Genomic DNA, 17,750 nt, shown 5'->3' with positions numbered 1-17,750 from the left:
TCTCTCCCACACCCCACCTCTCTCTCCACCTCTCTCTCTCCCCCACCCCATCTCTCTCTCTCCCACACCCCACCTCTCTCTCCCACACCCCATCTCTCTCTCACTCATTTCCTGTCTACTCTCCACTTCTTCTCTTTTCAGTAGACTAGAAAGAAGCCCAAAAATTAATTGGACAAAAAAAAAAAACTGAATAATGGCTTCTCTGGTTCTCTGAAGTCATGATATGTTTACATGCGCTAACACAAAAATGGTATGCTTAAAAAATCGGATCGTAGTTGGCATGCTCAAGTCTATGTTACCACAAACAATTGGTTGTTAGAGTAAGAGGATAGGTACTAAAAACAGCATTTATGTATTTCATTAATGGATCTTTGTTAATAAAGACAATTGAGGTGTTTGAAGAAGCTGAAAAACACATCTTGAATTTGCTATAGGATTCATGTGTTTATACTGTAAAGGGTTTAAATAGCATACTGTATGTTCAAAAAAGCATCTGAATGGTATTCCTCAAACCAATCTGTCTGTTTGTCTCTTTTATTAAATGTTTTGTTCTGTAAGTCTGAAAGTAGTTCCACAACAAGAGGTCTTCGGGGTCCAATTGCATGGTCTTAAGAGAGATTGGGCATTCTTGCACCTGAATGAGAGCGGGTGTTACACGATAACTTTGCTACATTGTACTATTACATGCAAGAATGAGAGTTACACTGGACGAGTCTATAGGAAAATAAGTATATGACACGTTGCTGGACGTGCCACAAGGGTTATCCAATAAAGCACGGTTATCATCTCCCCTCTGCGTGGCTGCATGCATCATCACTGTGTTATTTTTCAGTGGGGGGATAATGGTGTCTCTCCTCTGCCATCCCCTGTATCTGGCCATAGACGGCTTTTTGAAGGATGGAATGTCTGACTGCTATCTTTTACAGGTTGTGCAGCAATATTTTAAATTAAAACACTTCCCAATCTCATTCATCTGCTTCTCTTGCCTCCAATCAATCCTCAGAATAAATGATAGCAAACCAGTGACTTGGCTGTCATTAAATCTCACAGGAAACATGCATCAAACCCCACCGTATGAACAGAGAGATGGGGTAGCAGGTCCTGCCTTGCCACGTACACTGTGTACAGTGCAGGCAGGCTAATCATGATCATGTTTTAGAGAGGATCCATGGGAAGAGAGCGAGTCATGGTGTAGTTGTTTAAATAATAATAATACAGTCAAAGAAGAAGTGTGTGATTACAATCAACTGTAAGAAAACACTCTAAGTGGGCATTGCTTTGCATGTATATACATACTGTCCTCTGGATCTTTTAAGTGTTATGTCTCCTCTCTGTCTCTCAATGCATCACTCACTAACTCAATATAATATTGTTTATCAAAACAGGTCTTCTTAATTTGATTCTTCCAGCCTTTTCTCGTGCTGCAACATTTCCCCTCAAACTATTTATCTTGTGCAGAACCACTATTGATAGGAAATTAAGGGTTTTGGTTCTATGTTAACACAGCAGATTATGGTGAAGGTGTGAATTATTTGGGATGTTGCCTGAATGCCAGCCTGTCACATAGTTTTTGCCAATTCCATCATCACAGCTTAATTACTTCAAAGTGACAGGATGGCTAACCAAAACTGGAGTCAAGGTTTGGCCGCAATTTAATAAGTATTTGTATTGGTAATGATTTGTAGGCTACAGCGTATCTACTTGCACTCAACTAAAAACGGAGGAGAAAGTGTGTAAACTCTCAACAAGAGACAATGTATTTCTGAGCCTTAACATCAATCAAGTGTCTATAACCATATACTGTATCAAACTATACAGTATTGGATGCTGTGTTTAACATTCAGTTCAGTGTTACTAGTGTACGTCTCTAATGGGTCTGTTCCATGTTCACGCTTATGTAAACATATTAAACCAAAATGTCCAACATGCCAAAAAAAGGCAGCAGGTTACAAACAAATTCATCATAAAATAATACATGTACCCTGTGTTTCCACACTCTTGATTTCCAAGACATTTATCTTAACAGGATAATAATTTGTGAAAGTCTCTGACATTTGTGTCTAGCTAGCCTGATAATAAATCCATGGCTTGGAACAATTTTTAGTTAATTAGAGTCAATCAATCCAAACTTTGCTCACTTACCGGTGTGAATCTAGAGTATAATGAGCAGAAATCAACTCGGTGATTGGAAAACACAAATTGCAGCTGTTAAAAAGACACTATGGTATGTGCAACCACTGTATGATATCTGGTGAACGCAGAAGTCTGCCAAGCATACCATTCTGTTTAACAGGTATTCGGGTGTCCTTTAGCGGTTGATGAATTTGAAAAAATGAAGGGGTGAGACAAAGATGAATCTGTCGCTATAGTGTTATTGTCTAATTGCCTTAAGTGCTGTATGAATAATCTACTTTATTATGTCTTTAGGAGAGGGATATGCAAGCGTTTTCAGGTTGAAATAGGAGAATTCATGTATTCACCTCACCTACCAAAAATGAAATGACAACACTGAGCCTCCAAGATAAGATAAAAGTGGAGAATACCCAGGGGGCAAAGGGGGTTTTACAGACATGGGCTGCTGTAAAAGGTTGTCATGCAAAAATAAAATCTAGGATGTCCCAGGATCACAACCTGGGTGGCCAACCCGGTCAATAAGCTGCTGTTTGTGTGTTATCGCCCTTTTTATGCCCCATTATAAGTCTATGGATGAATAAATTATGGGGTGAATAGAGTAAAAATTTTAACAAATAGATATCCCTACAAAAATTCCTCAGATGATTATTTACATTAAGGCAATACTTTTTTGTATTGCAAGTTATTTGAAAAATATCATGTACAAGTATGTAAATGAGGCATCATACAGTACACTTAAATGTACGCAATAGCCAAATTATCAATGTTTGGCCTGTACCTTATGGGTAAATACAGTAAGAAACAGCCTAGGCTGAGCCTAACCTATATATTTTCTAGGATCTTACACCCTGTAGATATGATTTAATATGTGCTATGACGAGTCTCACCTTCTTCCACAACATTGGACAATGCATCTCTCTATAGTATTTGCATTGTATTGTAATGCATTGATTCTCAATGAACACCCATGTAGCTTTAGGTTAGTGTAACCCAAAATTGTCCCATGTTGACATTAATTTTTATATTCAGCATAGCCAGATCTTTCACAAAAAGTTTGTTGGGTTGATAGAGGTGCACTTTAAGGCCCCCAAGTCCAAGGCTATAAATGTATGCACATTTTGCATATTTCATTAGATAATGGTTCATCTACATGAATGTATAAAGTATTTCAGAAAACTTGCAATACAAAAAAGTATTATCTTACAGTGAGTAATCATCTGAGGAATTTTTGTGGGAATATCTATTTGTTAAAATGTTTACCCTATTCACCCCATAATATATTCGTACATAGACTTATAATGGGGCATAAAGAGGGTGATAAAACACAAACAGCAGCTTATTGACCGGGTTGGCCACCCAGGTTGTGATCCTGGGACACCCTAGATTTTATTTTTGCATGACAACCTTTTACAGCAGCCCATGTCTGATTTCCCTAAAATAGGGGGTTTTGCCCCCTGGGTAGAAGGTGTGTGTGAAGGGTGGTGTTCTTAGTGCCTTTGTGTGAAGGGTGGTGTTCTTAGTGCCTTTGTGTGAAGGGTTGTGTTCTAGTGCCTTTGTGTGAAGGGTTGTGTTCTAGTGCCTTTGTGTGAAGGGTGGTGTTCTTAGTGCCTTTGTGTGAAGGGTGGTGTTCTTAGTGCCTTTGTGTGAAGGGTTGTGTTCTAGTGCCTTTGTGTGAAGGGTTGTGTTCTAGTGCCTTTGTGTGAAGGGTGGTGTTCTTAGTGCCTTTGTGTGAAGGGTGGTGTTCTTAGTGCCTCTGTGTGAAGGGTTGTGTTCTAGTGCCTTTGTGTGAAGGGTGGTGTTCTTAGTGCCTTTGTGTGAAGGGTGGTGTTCTTAGTGCCTTTGTGTGCATTACTGATCTGATTGTTTTGGTGAAAAAGCAAATAGGCTCTCTCTCAACATGTTTGATGCAGAATTATGTGAGTTTCTCATCTATCACATGCTAAATGTAATGACACAGACCAAAGAGTGAGAGTCACTCTCTGTTGGTATATTCAAAAGCTTCACTCCAGTCATAGCCTCACACAGCCCTCTCGACTTCGCAAACTTGTGGACATTTTTGTCAGTGTTCGGCTCCTCGTGTCCTTCCTATGTCTCATACAGCTGACTCAACTCACATCTAGGAGGCTTACGGCACGGTGTGAATCTGCCGTCGCTGTGTCATAAGCTCTCAACTCACAGCCAGAACAGCAAAATCCTGTCTCTAGAGTTCTCAAAATGTAAGGACGGAGTTCGGGATCCCATGCTTGCTATTGTGTTAATTATTGTCAAAGTATCCAAGGGGTGAAGATAATGCAAAATGCACTGGTTGGTTCCTCATTTGTTTCACTTGTCACTGGAGTGAATAATTGGGAGTGCTGACCATATTAGACACAGAGCATTTTTTAAAATGGGGATGCAGGCGTCAGAACAAAAGAAGGGTGGGAAATTAAAGACTTAATGGCTGTGAATTTCAAATTGACATGGGGCAACATGGCTCGCTCATCTCTTCCCAGTGAATATTCTTGAACAGTTTAATACCTCCGCCAATTGTGTCCCAGTGTTACAGAGGCCACTGAGCAATACCATTCTCCAAACACCACCGTGTGTTAATGGTGCACAGGGAAGCATCTCTTAATTGATCCTGGTGAGAGTAAATAATTAATTTTAGCATATTGGTGTGCCATAATTGGATGATTTTTCGCCATTACTTTTACTAACACAGTCAGGTATTTACTTGGCTCTCATAAACTGATCCTTTATTTCCGGGCCATATTGAGCTTACCATTTGGGTGGTAGTTTGACTAATAAATTCTCACAATTCTCTCAAGAAATAACCATCAGTCCTGCAACAACAGCTTTACCTTCCCCAGGTGATCGCGCCAGTGCGCCTCTGGCCGCTCCACTGCACCCCCCGCTCCACGGCTGCTGCCAACCCTGAGGGTAGCTTGTGCTAGCACGGCTTGGGAGTGGCACACACACACACACACACACACACACACACAGGGACACGAAAGCATGAAAATACACACACCTAAAGGCACACAGACCCACATGGCCATATAGACACACACGTATACACACACAGACACACACACACTGGCACACCCATACAGACATATGAAATGGACAGGCAAAGGGATACACACACACACACACACACACACGGTCTGCTCCATTCTGCCATCATGCCTCGGTGCTGCCCTGCTGCTCCCTCAGGTGTATGTCACTCCACCATCTCCTTCATCTTCCACAACCGAACACACTCACACGCACACACACACACGCGCGCGCACACGCACACACACACACACACACACACACACACACACACACACACACACACACACACACACACACACACATATATTCACTCTAGAGGATAGGCCGCCTGTTCCCTTTTCCATTCTCTCTTCTCTCCCTCTCTCTCTCTAAGTCTCTTGCTATCTCTCTCTTTCCTTTTGTCACGAGTGATAATCTGGTCTCAGAACAGCCGGGCCCACCTGGTCTCAGGGACTCAAACATCAGAAGCACAACAGTGGGAGCTGAGCGCTAATCACTTAGCACGCTCGCATCCCTCCGCAAACTCCTTGTGGCCCTTTAGATTCTCCTTCTGCCTCCACCTTTCTCTCATCCAGTTGTGTGCATCCTCACCATCACGTTTCAATGAAATTAATGCCTTGGCTGCATGCTAACAGATGACAAGAACCTCAGTGCTATCCGTAGGGCATCAACAAAGTTGTGTTCGTTAGTTTGGAAACATTAAAAATGAATTGGTGCATCAGAATAGTACCAGGTCTGATTTGGAAATGACATTGGAAATCAAATTAAGCCCAGTAAACAACGGGGTGCCACATAACTTGCAAGTGTCTTGTCACAACTGTGTGATTATCTGGAAAACAGCCACCCTCAATTTTTAATTGTCATCCCTTCAAAATGTATAATACTAAACAAAAAACAGTTGGGCTACCAAAGATATTGTGAATATTCTGACCAAAACAGAATGATCTATGAAGACCGTCCGCAAATGTAAACATGATAAGGAAATCAAATAATCCCTCCTCATACTGAAGCAGAAATGTATTTCACAAAGATCATGATGTGATCTTAATTATTTGGAGGTCTTTGCTCCTGAAGTTGGCTGAGCACCTATTTCACAATGCATTCAGGGAGGACTCTTGATGTATTTTGCTCTCCAGTGTCTTTGTCCCTGCATTAACAACAGGCAGCCTTATGTCACCTGTGCCTTGGCTTGCACTCAGCCCAATGTCTACTTGTGCAGGTCCAGCAGCCTACGCACACATGGATTAAATGTAGCATCTTTCATGTGTTTATTGTTATATTGGAGTAGTGAATTTTACATCCTCTCAGTGACAAAATTAAAACTTTGAAGGTTGCCGTACCACCACACTTAGTTAAAATATATATATTTTTATAAACAAGATGGTATCACACACTCTATGATATTAATATGATATGTCCTCTGATCTGTAAACAGCTGGTTATCTTGCTTTGCCATGATAAGAGAAAGTGCTGAGGATTTCCAGTTTGTGAGCACATTTGGGCTGAATCTTTCACACGTCACAAATTGCAGATGGGAAGCAGTGATCTTGAACAGCCGATCACACTTCCGTGACCATCTGACACCTTCCATTTAGGAAAATAATACTTTCTATCTTAGCATACTCCCCACTGCAGCCTGCAGAAAAGGAATTATGCCCGGGAGTTGGCTGTGCTCAACTTCCAGGCTCTTTACTGGGCTATCCTTGTTCTTGTTATTTTGAGAAAGATTTTAACAACCTGTCTGTTTCTTTGCATGATTTTTGACTGCATAATCTCTGTGCATGGTTCTTAGATCTTTTTCATATTTTTTAAATTGTGAGCTCCTCAACATCTCCAAATGTTAGCCGATTATTGGAGCTTTTTATGATATAACCTTCACAATACAACATTGTGTGCCATATATATATATATACTGTATATATACACACATACACACCAAAGGGGTAGATGCCTTCTTGCAGTTATCTCTCTGTAAGACAGAGGTAGGAGACGGAGCAAAGCACAGCAGCTGACTGGCTGGTTTCTTTACCCATTGATTGGTTGATTGATTAAAATTGATGACGGCACTGACAAGGCACCTGTCACATGGACATCAAGCCCTCATATCGTAAAGGCTCTGCATATGCTGGTTTGTACTCAGACAATCCCCTGGTGTATACTTGTAGCCAGTTCTATGACTTCCCCCCACAAGGACTCAGTCTATGTGTAATATGACAGATAAATATGAGTTGGTAGAACAGTTATAGAGAGAGTTGTAAATCACTGTAGTGTGATTCTCTGTCTCAAAGGGTTTAATTAGTCTGGAGATTCTTTTCTTATCTGATGAACCTTCCTCCGCTCCTCCCTGTACCACAGAACAACCAGAGTGCCCTACAATTTGAAGTCCATTGGCCTCAGGAGACACAGTTGCTACACGGAGCTTAAAGAGTTGGAGACGGCCACTTCATATAACAAGTGTACTGTATCTCGGCACACTCTTTCACTGGTATGTGAATTTGAAATAGAAGCTTCTTTTAGAGATAAAAACATGATACAAGAAGGAAACTGTTTTCAGTAAGGTAACTTAAGGTTTAGTGAGTCCTTTTTGAATGAAATTGAAATGAAATTAAGTGCATAACATGGAAGTTAACATATGATGAAGTTTTGATCTACAGCTAGAGCTAAGGTGTGTTTATTTGTCCACCCTTTTCACCATATCAACTAAATGAATTTGCAGTTTATACCTAAAATTGCATTGCAGTGGTAAACGTAATGGTAAATTTGGATTTAGTTGAACAAAGCTTTACCTTGATATTCAAAATCATTACAGAATTTCAGATTACGGTGTTGTAAGTGTAAACAAAAATGCATAAGTACACAGTACAAGCTATTGCCAAGGTAATGTAGTATATGGAATAAAGTGCATGTGCATTCATTGAGCTAGTGTTATTTGGAACTTCGATTCCAATGTCTGTTACCAGCAGTGGGTGACTGCTACAAGGCCCTCTCTGTTTAAAGACTTAAAATGCCTTCATTACAACAGCATGGTCATCCCTGGAGATGTCCTCAATTGATGTTTGTTTGCATCCAATCCACAAAGGCCCTCAAACAAACTCAATGTGAGTCCAACAAGCACCAACACAACCATTTTGTGTGTTGTGATTTGTCTTGTGATTGGCCCTTTATGACCTTTTGCCATTTTTGTAACTCAACCATGGAAAACCACAATTCACTTATTTAGCAGGTGCTTGTTTTGGCATGAGTATCAATAATAGAAAACCAGAGTGTTCTTCTGTTCTGGTTTGTACAAGTCTTTGTACAATACCGTGACAGTAATTGTGTAATATACATATAACACACATGGACCTCTCTTGCAACGTTTCATTATAGAGCTTATTTGCACAGCTTTTCTGTCATGATCACTGCATTGTCATATCATACCTTTACTTGCCATTGCAATGTTCTCATGTCAAATGCCACATTGAGTATTGTTAACCTCTGGAGGTATTCAGCAGCTGAAGAACAATGGCACAACATGACTTACTGTAAATCTGCAGTGGTTATTGCTGTTGGTGTTTTATTGCCATTATAGATTCTTTTGGTTGCTTGGATAAAAGTATTTCATATAAACATTGCCAGATTTCTGTCCGTATAGAGGAAAGAAAGAGGAAGTTCTCATAATACGAGAGCAATAGAATTAGTTGGGGAATCCCCATTTCACATGGTGTTATGGAGCTCTACTGCAATGCTTTCAGTATAGCAGGATGTACAGTATCAGTGGACTGTATGACTACACAGCCAAGGAGAGGGTCAGAATGTGTTTTGTATATCAGTGGTTATGAGTGGCGCAGAAAACACAGAGGGAAGATGCATAGGCCTTTGCTGAGATAAAAGATTATGTTCTACTCAGGTTCAGAAAGTTTGATTCATTGCATGTGTTCGCATGTAATTGTAAATGGCATATGAGTGAACCACGAATACAATCTACTGCTTTTGGTATACTTTGGATTTACATTCATGAGCTACGGCCAGTTTGAAGCATCTGAAAAGTTCCAGCTCATGGTGAATACAGTGAATGTGATGTCATAAGAGAGCAAAAGGCACCACCGAGGCATTTGGGGATGAACACAGTAATGCTGTCTTTAGGAGGGCAACTATGGTATATGCTAAAATATACCCCCTGAAAATATACCCACTAAAATATGCCCTCTGAAGTGCTTTGGCATAGCCTATTTCACAGATTTATTACGTTAAACTCTGACCCTATGTGTTGTTCTCAAAGATCTGCCATATCACACTTTTATTGTTGGAAAGGTTTTTTATTCCTTCTTATAAAAGAGACACACATCTATCACAACACATATCAATATGCTATGTCTTTCAGGAATATTCCATTTCATTTTTCAGGAATAATTGAAACATCACCTGATCGGTGTATAGTTTACTGTATTATTTGTGTCATATAATTTCATTTCAAGTAGACAGATACTGCTTAAGTGTTATGATCTGATTTCCAATACTGTGACCTTGTAGATGAATGTGAATTTAAGACCACAGCAGAAATCAACACTACATGACAAACAAGACCCAGTGCACTAAAATACAAACGTGTATATATGAAAAACTTAAGTACCCGTGGAAACCAGGAAACGACAGATTGTCATTATGAATGGTGGACCTTAAACTACAATCAATTGACTCTTTTTCCAGAGTAAACAGCATTTAACAGAATGCATACTCACATACAGTACAGCAACAGACCACACACTTGTCACATACTTTCCCCTCCAAAGCTCCTATGCTAAAAAACTAAAGCAGCAGGCTGAGCAAGTAGTTGCTCACAAAGTTATAATTTTGTCAGAGATAAGAACTATTGCAGTGCAACTCAGACACAAGAAGTTGTATATGCCTGCAGCTGTACTGTATGTTCCCTGTCTGAGGGTGCGTGCATACCACTGGGTGATCTCTTGAAAGAAAGGAAGACAATCCCATGTGATCTTAACACCGCCACTTTGTTCACTGTATTGTATGGCACACTTAGACTTGGTTGTTTTTTTTTTTCTTCAAGGGGGGTTGAGTGTGTGTGTGTGAGGGGGTGGGGGCTGTATTAACAGTGGAATTTATGTGCTGGGGGCTTTAAACTTAGACAAGAGTTGCATTTTTGGAGAACTTTGACAAGTGTTGCATTGAATGTTTTAAAATGTCAGACAATGAGACAATGTGTATGTATAATCTAACAGAACAATAAACTGGAAATACACATAGTAGTCTCTCTTTTTTTTAAAATTATTATCCCAGCAGTAAAGGCTATCTGGGTTTAATTTCAGAGTCACTAAATAAGACTGACTCACCTATATCTCATGAGATAAATATGCATAAATAATATTACTAAGGCTGTATAAAATATATGTTAACACTAAAAATATATATTTTTGTTAAAATATGGTGTGTTGATGCGCGTCAAAAGTTTGCTGGAAGCACCTTCTTTTTGAAGGACTAGCAAAAGGAGAATGAGAAGAGGGGTTATTTTGGCGATGGAGATTAAGGCTGGGGCTTTTTGTCATTTGTGCGAGACAAGCCATTCATCCATCCAGTTCACAGCCAAAAAAAGGCTGGTCCCAGAAATTAGCAGTTTCAGCTCAGCAGCAAAGTCGTCGGGCTGTGAAGGCAGAGAGAAATTGACTAATTAGCAATGCGCACTAAAACTTGACGGTTCTCTCTATAACAGCGAGGGAAAGACTCGCTTTTCTCCCTTTCTCTTTTCTTTCTTCCATAGATGTTTGAAATCGCAGTCATTTACGCTCGACAGTTTTTACAATAGCCTTGAGCCATAATTTTGCGAGTCTCTCCAGCATCCATACCCCTGCATGGTCTCTCTCCACCGGCCATGCACGACCGTTTCTCTCCCCAACCGTGGATTTCCTATTACTCTCGTTACGACTCACTGAGCCCCAGGCCCAAGGATAATGATGTGTTGTTTCTTGGTAGCATAATTTGTCACACGTATATTTCTTCTTCTTCTTCTCTTGCAGAAAGCACAGCTCCCTCTCACACACTCACACACTTCTTGTTAATTCTGGAGAACAAATGATCAACGTCAACAAATAACGTGAAATAGTGTCTTTAAGAGTTGGAATCAATGTTTATTTTGAGGCATCGACCATAGTCTTTAAACAAAAAGGATATATTTAAGGAAGGAGAACAAAGGAAAGTCAAGTGAAAATACTGGGGACCTGAAGCTTACTTTCTTTTTTTGTCAAGCTCGTAAGTCAGGTAAGTTTGGTTTGTGTTCTGAGGCTAGCTGCTCACATCATTTACTTGTGACAGGCGCTTAGAGAGAATGTGGCGACAGCGAAACTACATTGTAGCAAGCTCGTATCAAGTTTACAATTTCAACGATAATATAATGTATCCGTATCATTGTTTTGTCGGGTCGATATGATGGCATTTATTTTGCATTTGTGTTATAACAGCAGCGAATTGAATTTTAAGTCGGGCATCCTACAATAGACGCGGATGCACATCTAGGCTACAGTATGACGATACTGAGACAAACTAATTGCTTTTGTATCACCATGCGTTTTTGTGTAGGCTAATAGCCTATCTATATCTACCGGACAAGGAATTTAGCAAGGATAAAGCAAAGCGTGTTATCAAGCTGAATATGCTCGAATACGGCATATTCCATATTGCCTACCGTAGCCTTCCTTTTCCTCTCGCCAACTTAAGTTGCGTTATCGTAGCAGCCGCTGCAGTATCTCCTATCATACTTTGTTTTGACAGTAGCCCTTTAACCGCATCGTCCATTTCAGTGTCGTCTCGACAGAGAGAATTAGCACCTAAAGGTCATTAATGATGAGCGTGTGCGTAAAGTCACGACAACGGAATGTAAGTTAACATGAAACCGTGGAAACATTTACTAATTCCGTAAAGCGTTCAGTACAGTAGGTACCACTTGGTGGTCCCCCAGACTAACATAGCCCATGTACAATTATTTTATGGTTTGCTTCCTTGAAACTTTGGTAAGGATGAAACAGACCTGAAGTACTGCCTACTTAATCTCTACCAACAATCTGGTGTAGTTGTTCATGTATGATACTTATTAGGTGAACTGACACGCATTGTTTATTTTTAGGTGGCGTAAGCAGTCCGGAAGTCATGTCCAGATCGGGTGATAGAACATCCACCTTTGACCCAACTCACAGTGACACCCTGCTGCACGGGCTCAATCTCCTGTGGAGAAAACAGCTTTTCTGTGATGTGACACTCTCTGCCCAGGGACAGCAGTTCCACTGCCACAAAGCAGTGCTGGCGTCCTGTTCACAGTATTTCAGGTCTCTGTTCTCCTCTCATATGATCAACAATGAGGGGCTTGCCAGCAAGGATCAAGGCAGCAGTGGAACCCCCTCCTCTTCCCCTGACGACAAGCCATTGCCAAGCGCCCGACCCATCAACAACCTGGTGCTTCAGGGCTGCTCCTCCATTGGACTACGGTTAGTGCTGGAGTACCTTTACACTGCCAATGTTACCCTTTCCCTGGATACCGTGGAGGAGGTGCTCTCGGTCAGCAAGATCCTCAACATCCCACAGATCACCAAGCTTAGTGTGCAGTTCCTCAACGACCAGATATCTGTGCAGAACTATAAGCAGATCTGCAAGATAGCAGCCCTGCACGGGCTGGACGAGACCAAGAAGCTCGCCAACAAGTACCTGGTGGAGGACGTGCTCCTGCTGAACTTTGAGGAGATGTGCGCCATGCTGGACGCCCTGCCTCCCCCGGTGGAGTCCGAGCTGGCTCTCTTCCAGATGTCCGTGCTGTGGCTGGAGCATGACCGGGAGACCCGCATGCACTACGCCCCCGACCTCATGAAGAGGCTGCGCTTCGCCCTCATCCCCGCCCCGGAGCTGGTGGAGCGGGTGCAGTCGGTGGACTTCATGAGGACCGACCCCGTGTGCCAGAAGCTGCTGATGGACGCCATGAACTACCACCTGATGCCCTTTCGGCAGCACTGCCGGCAGACGGTGGCAAGCAGGTGAGCTGGCATGGCTGTGCTTTCACATGCTGTGGGGTTGTCAAAGCAGATGTACTGTATAGTCCACTCTGGACATGAAACAGCCCTGTGCTTAGTAATGCCATTAGTTTTGTGGCGGCTGTTATGGTACAATATTGCACTGATGTACAGTATGTGTGTACTTAAACAAAAAGAAAATCAAGCACATTTCAGTATATCAGTACCTTGTCAATTTCAATAGGCCACTGATGATATGATACTTGTTTCATAAAAGCTTGTGTAAATAGGTATCTATTCAGTGGTTTAATGCTAGATCAAAGTTAACTGAACACATTGGGTACACGGATGTCTTTACACAGAGTAACAGGCATTGGGGAGGGTACTTTGGAAGCAGTACTACCAGTACTTCATACTGAATAAGTTGAACTACAGCAAAGCTAGAAAAATGTTTCAAAGTACTTCGTAAATAATGACAAAATTGACAGTGTACATGTGATATGAAAATATAGCAAAATTTCCACATTAGTGCCTACTTGTTGACAGGTTATCCATAAACACACATGAAATAAAACACTCCACTTTTCATGAGAAAGCGCAAGGAATGGCAGCTTTAGTTTGTGTACTGTACAATGTCTATCAGGGAGGCTCCTGCCCTCCAGAGACTAGAGTCCAGCTGGGGGTATCACATCGAGCAGGACTGGTAACTTGCTAAGCTTCTGTAATTGACGTGTGTGGTAGTAGATGCCTGATAAAGGCATGGCCTGGGCACGCCATTACAATGGTCAGGATAAAGGGAAAAAGGGGGTGGGGCAGGTCATAGAAGATTCAATTACAGAGGAAAGAAGCAGTTGTAAAATAAAAATGAAAGATTATACCTTATTCTTTTATGGCCCAAAACTGAGTTAATTACTTGAATCTCTATGTAAATGAGAATGTAACTGACCTACTACCAAGCTACAAAATGTTTTTTTTTAAAAAACAACTTCCATGTACTTCCCTGGTAACACTGGTAGCAGTTGATGAGATACTGAAGTAAATTTAATTGCTAATTGCCACATTATTTCCTCTCTGAATTCAGACATGAGAATTATCAATTAATCCTCTGTTGCTGTCAGTGGTTACAATGCTGTCAAATTATGCCGTCTGTATCAAGCCTTTAGAAACAATGTATTACAATAGTCATTCATTATTGAGTGGGTAACATTTCTGCAGTTATACAACACAACTCAGATTATGATATACGTCAGATAGGCTACATGTGTTTATGCTATATGCTGGAACTAGCTTTCATGAAGTTAACTTAATTTACAGTCTCTAACGTTGACTTCTTAGGATATCAATAGCTGTGCTCATGTTAATATTTGCTGTGCTGAATCTATGGGCTCAGTATAACAACCCTAGTTTCAAAAGTGGTATCAAAGCACTACAGTCCATATAGTTCCAGTTTGCCCTACAGTTTCATATTTTCAAGGATGGGAATTGTTTCAGCAGAGAGAGAGAGAGAGAGAGGAGTGATGCTATATTGACATGTTGATGTTATTATCTTACTCCTGCTCATTCTTATCTCACTGTTTTGGACAGGCTTGGCTCACTCCATCCCAGCTGAAATGCAGTGAGCCTATAACCTGTCAGACATGCATTATTGCTATCATTTGTTTATTCCCTCTAGAATTTTGGCCCCAATGTGATATCTAACCTGTGAAAACGGCCACGAGGATTTAACGCAGGAGTAAGGAAAGACCCTCGTTAAACTATTTTGGGATGTTACGTTAAAAGGGCAGTTTATTGTGTTTGTGAGGCAGGGGTCAGACAACTTGTCTGAGACTGCTTGGTCCTTCCGCCAGACAGTCATGGCGTGTCGGTGGAGCGGGGGTAAGGCTTAAGGCAGGCAGGACAGGGGGCAGGATAAGCTCTGCGTGAGTTTAACATGCCCCAGTGGCACCATGAATAAATTAAAATATTTCCCTAATATATGTGGTGTTTTACGCTATGTTGTGGGGCCTGCTGTACTGCAACCAATTATCTTCAACCTTAACTATCCTTTTCAGAGAATATACCTTAAATGAAAAGAGCAGCACTGATAAAACATTTTCAAGAAAGATTTTACAGATGGAAAAGCATGTAATCCACAATATTTGTATGTTAATGTGGAATTTAACTTGCCTATGAAAATGCCAAAATGAACATAAGACAATATGTTGTAGAGGACAACACTGGGAGGGATGGTGATTTTGTGAGCAGAGATGATGTACTGTGTGCTGAACCAGGGCTGCTAATGGCATTCAAACACAGTGTGACAAGTCTGCTTTAGGAATACTCTTGATTTCAAGTACAGTAATTTTTGAGGATTCAAAGCGGTCTATCTGTTTACCTCTCATTGTTATCAGTAGCCTATTTCAAATGTGGCTTGTGTTTGTTGCCTTTGAATAGGTATTGCCTGCCTTAGATATCTCCCATATGGTGTCTGACTCGGAGAGCAGGACACACATGGGGTGTCTTTTCATTAAGATAGCCCAGACCTGCCCCAGCCTCAGTGTACTGTGCACCCCTCATGATCGTTTTTTAGGCTCTTCATGGCTAATTGAATTAATATGTTTCAAGAACAACCCTCCCCCATGGCCAAGCACCTCAGAGGATGCTATACTGTAGAATGTGGATGTGGAGGGCCCCATTCAGCAGAATTGGATAGCAGTAGATTATGAGGGTTTTTTCTTATTTTTTTAATCCTGAACGTTGATTGAATTGGGTGATGTGGTGGGGATGCCTGGTTTCAGGTGAATGTAAGGGTGTGTTGGCTGGAAGATCAGAGGCTTGTCCTTGGTTTCTTAAAACTTCTCAGGGCTCAAAAAATAAATCTCATTTAGGAAAGAAAAGATACTTGGAGCAGTGCTGAAGGCACCTGCACGTGTACTTGTTAACAACAGCATCCAAGCTTAAAACCCACACTGCAGTATGACCTCAGGGCTCGCTATCAGCATGTTTCAAGAAACACTTGTGAGAGATGTTTTGTGCTAACGTTGTCATGATGGACTAATATTATTATTCCTAGAGCATTAAATGCGCCATTTTACCTAAAACATTTGGAAGTCTTATGATATTAATATTTCGCTCCTCAATGCCTTGCCTAACTCCCTCTAAAACAATGTTAGATGGATTACTTTAGTTGCACCTATACATCCTGCTTTTATTGATGTTTAAATGAAAGGGCAATTGGGTCTTGATTGAAGTGATGAAAAGGCATTACACTTATGAAGCACTACCACCAACAGGTCTGCTGGGCCACACAAGGTGATGAACTTCTGTGCTAATCTCTGTGCCTGTTGATTTTAATGATGGGCAGATCACAGATTATTTTTTCAATGCAGCATTGTACCAGGCCATGCATTCATTTTGATGCCAACATTGTTGTAGTTTTGTAGCGGTGTATTGTAGTTTCATAGATAGATAAACACATTTAGGTTTGAACATTATGTCGTAGCAACATATTGTTGTCATATGAAATGCAACCTTTTTCGGAAGAGATTAAGAACAAATGAGTAGTACATGGTGATTAGCTGTGTAGAGACCAGTAAATTGGAGGGGTGATGTGTACTTTAAGTGCCTTCATGGTACCCTGGGGGACAGGCTGAGAGTAGTGTGATAGAACAGGAAGTAAGCGTTTCTCTTTTGCGCAGAATCCGTTCCAACAAGAGGATGCTTCTGCTGGTGGGAGGTCTGCCGCCGGGTCCTGACCGCCTGCCTAGCAACCTGGTCCAGTACTATGACGACGAGAAGAAGACGTGGAAGATCCTCACAAGTAAGTGGAGCTGGCCCTTCGCCTCGGTGACATGAAAAAAAAAAAAAAAAAAGGTCCTTCTGAGAGAAGCGCAGCTGCTAAAGTTTTGTGTAGACTCATGCTCACCCACAGGATCCATCCACATCCTGGGGGTAATGATGTAGAACTATCACTTTTAATATAAGTTTTTAATCAGAGCGTGACTTTTACACCACACTGGAGCTCCATGCCTGGGTTCTCTTGTTTTTGCTGATATCTCCCAGCAAGATCCATTTTAATCTAATGATATTGTGGGGATGTATCATCAGAGGATGACATACACACTGTTGTTGAACTGCTCTATTAAAAAGAATGAACACTTGCTCGTGAACATTTGGGCTGGCATCCTTTTCTCAGCCAGAAACTAATTATGGATGCCTGTGTCAAGCCAATTGATTTCCTTCTAAATATTTTGGCTGCATTTTAAAAAATGGAGTCTTCTGGCTTTTGGGAAAATGACTTAAACTGCGGTTATAAATGGATGTGGTTAAACCATTTAGGAGAAACAAGACATTGTCAAAATAAGGAACAGTATCCCCAATAAATGAAATCACTCAAAGTAAATATGTCACGGTTGATGATATATTGCCATTTACCAATTGGTAGCCATGCTGGAATCTGAACTAATATGTAGACATACACGTAAGCCATGAGAGTATTCATATGTATAAAACATCCTGCCATCTAATTCAGCACTATGCATGTGTGCATCTCATGTACTGTATGTAAGTATTAATGACTGTGCAGCCCCTAGATTATTAGCAGGGAGGAAA

General features: G+C 41.1%; 1 protein-coding gene across 2 annotated transcripts in view; it reads left to right on the top strand.

Annotated features, from left to right (window-relative positions):
* The first annotated feature begins 11,363 nt into the window (after positions 1 to 11,363).
* Positions 11,364 to 17,750, top strand: part of klhl14 (kelch-like family member 14) — a 14,029-nt gene continuing 7,642 nt past the window's right edge. The window contains exons 1-3 of one of the 2 annotated variants that reach the window (XM_062556154.1): positions 11,364 to 11,424; positions 12,287 to 13,184; positions 16,838 to 16,959. In XM_062556154.1, coding sequence (XP_062412138.1) covers positions 12,310 to 13,184; positions 16,838 to 16,959 — 997 coding nt within the window. In that variant the 5' untranslated portion in view covers positions 11,364 to 11,424; positions 12,287 to 12,309. Of the gene's footprint in view, positions 11,425 to 12,286; positions 13,185 to 16,837; positions 16,960 to 17,750 lie in introns of those variants that run through there. The other variant, XM_062556161.1, reaches the window with a different exon arrangement.

The sequence above is a fragment of the Sardina pilchardus genome, chromosome 2, assembly GCF_963854185.1.
Source record: "Sardina pilchardus chromosome 2, fSarPil1.1, whole genome shotgun sequence".
NCBI classification, from domain to species: Eukaryota; Metazoa; Chordata; class Actinopteri; order Clupeiformes; family Clupeidae; genus Sardina; species Sardina pilchardus.
Note: the sequence above shows the minus strand (reverse complement) of the source record. Positions and strands in the feature narration are given on the sequence as shown.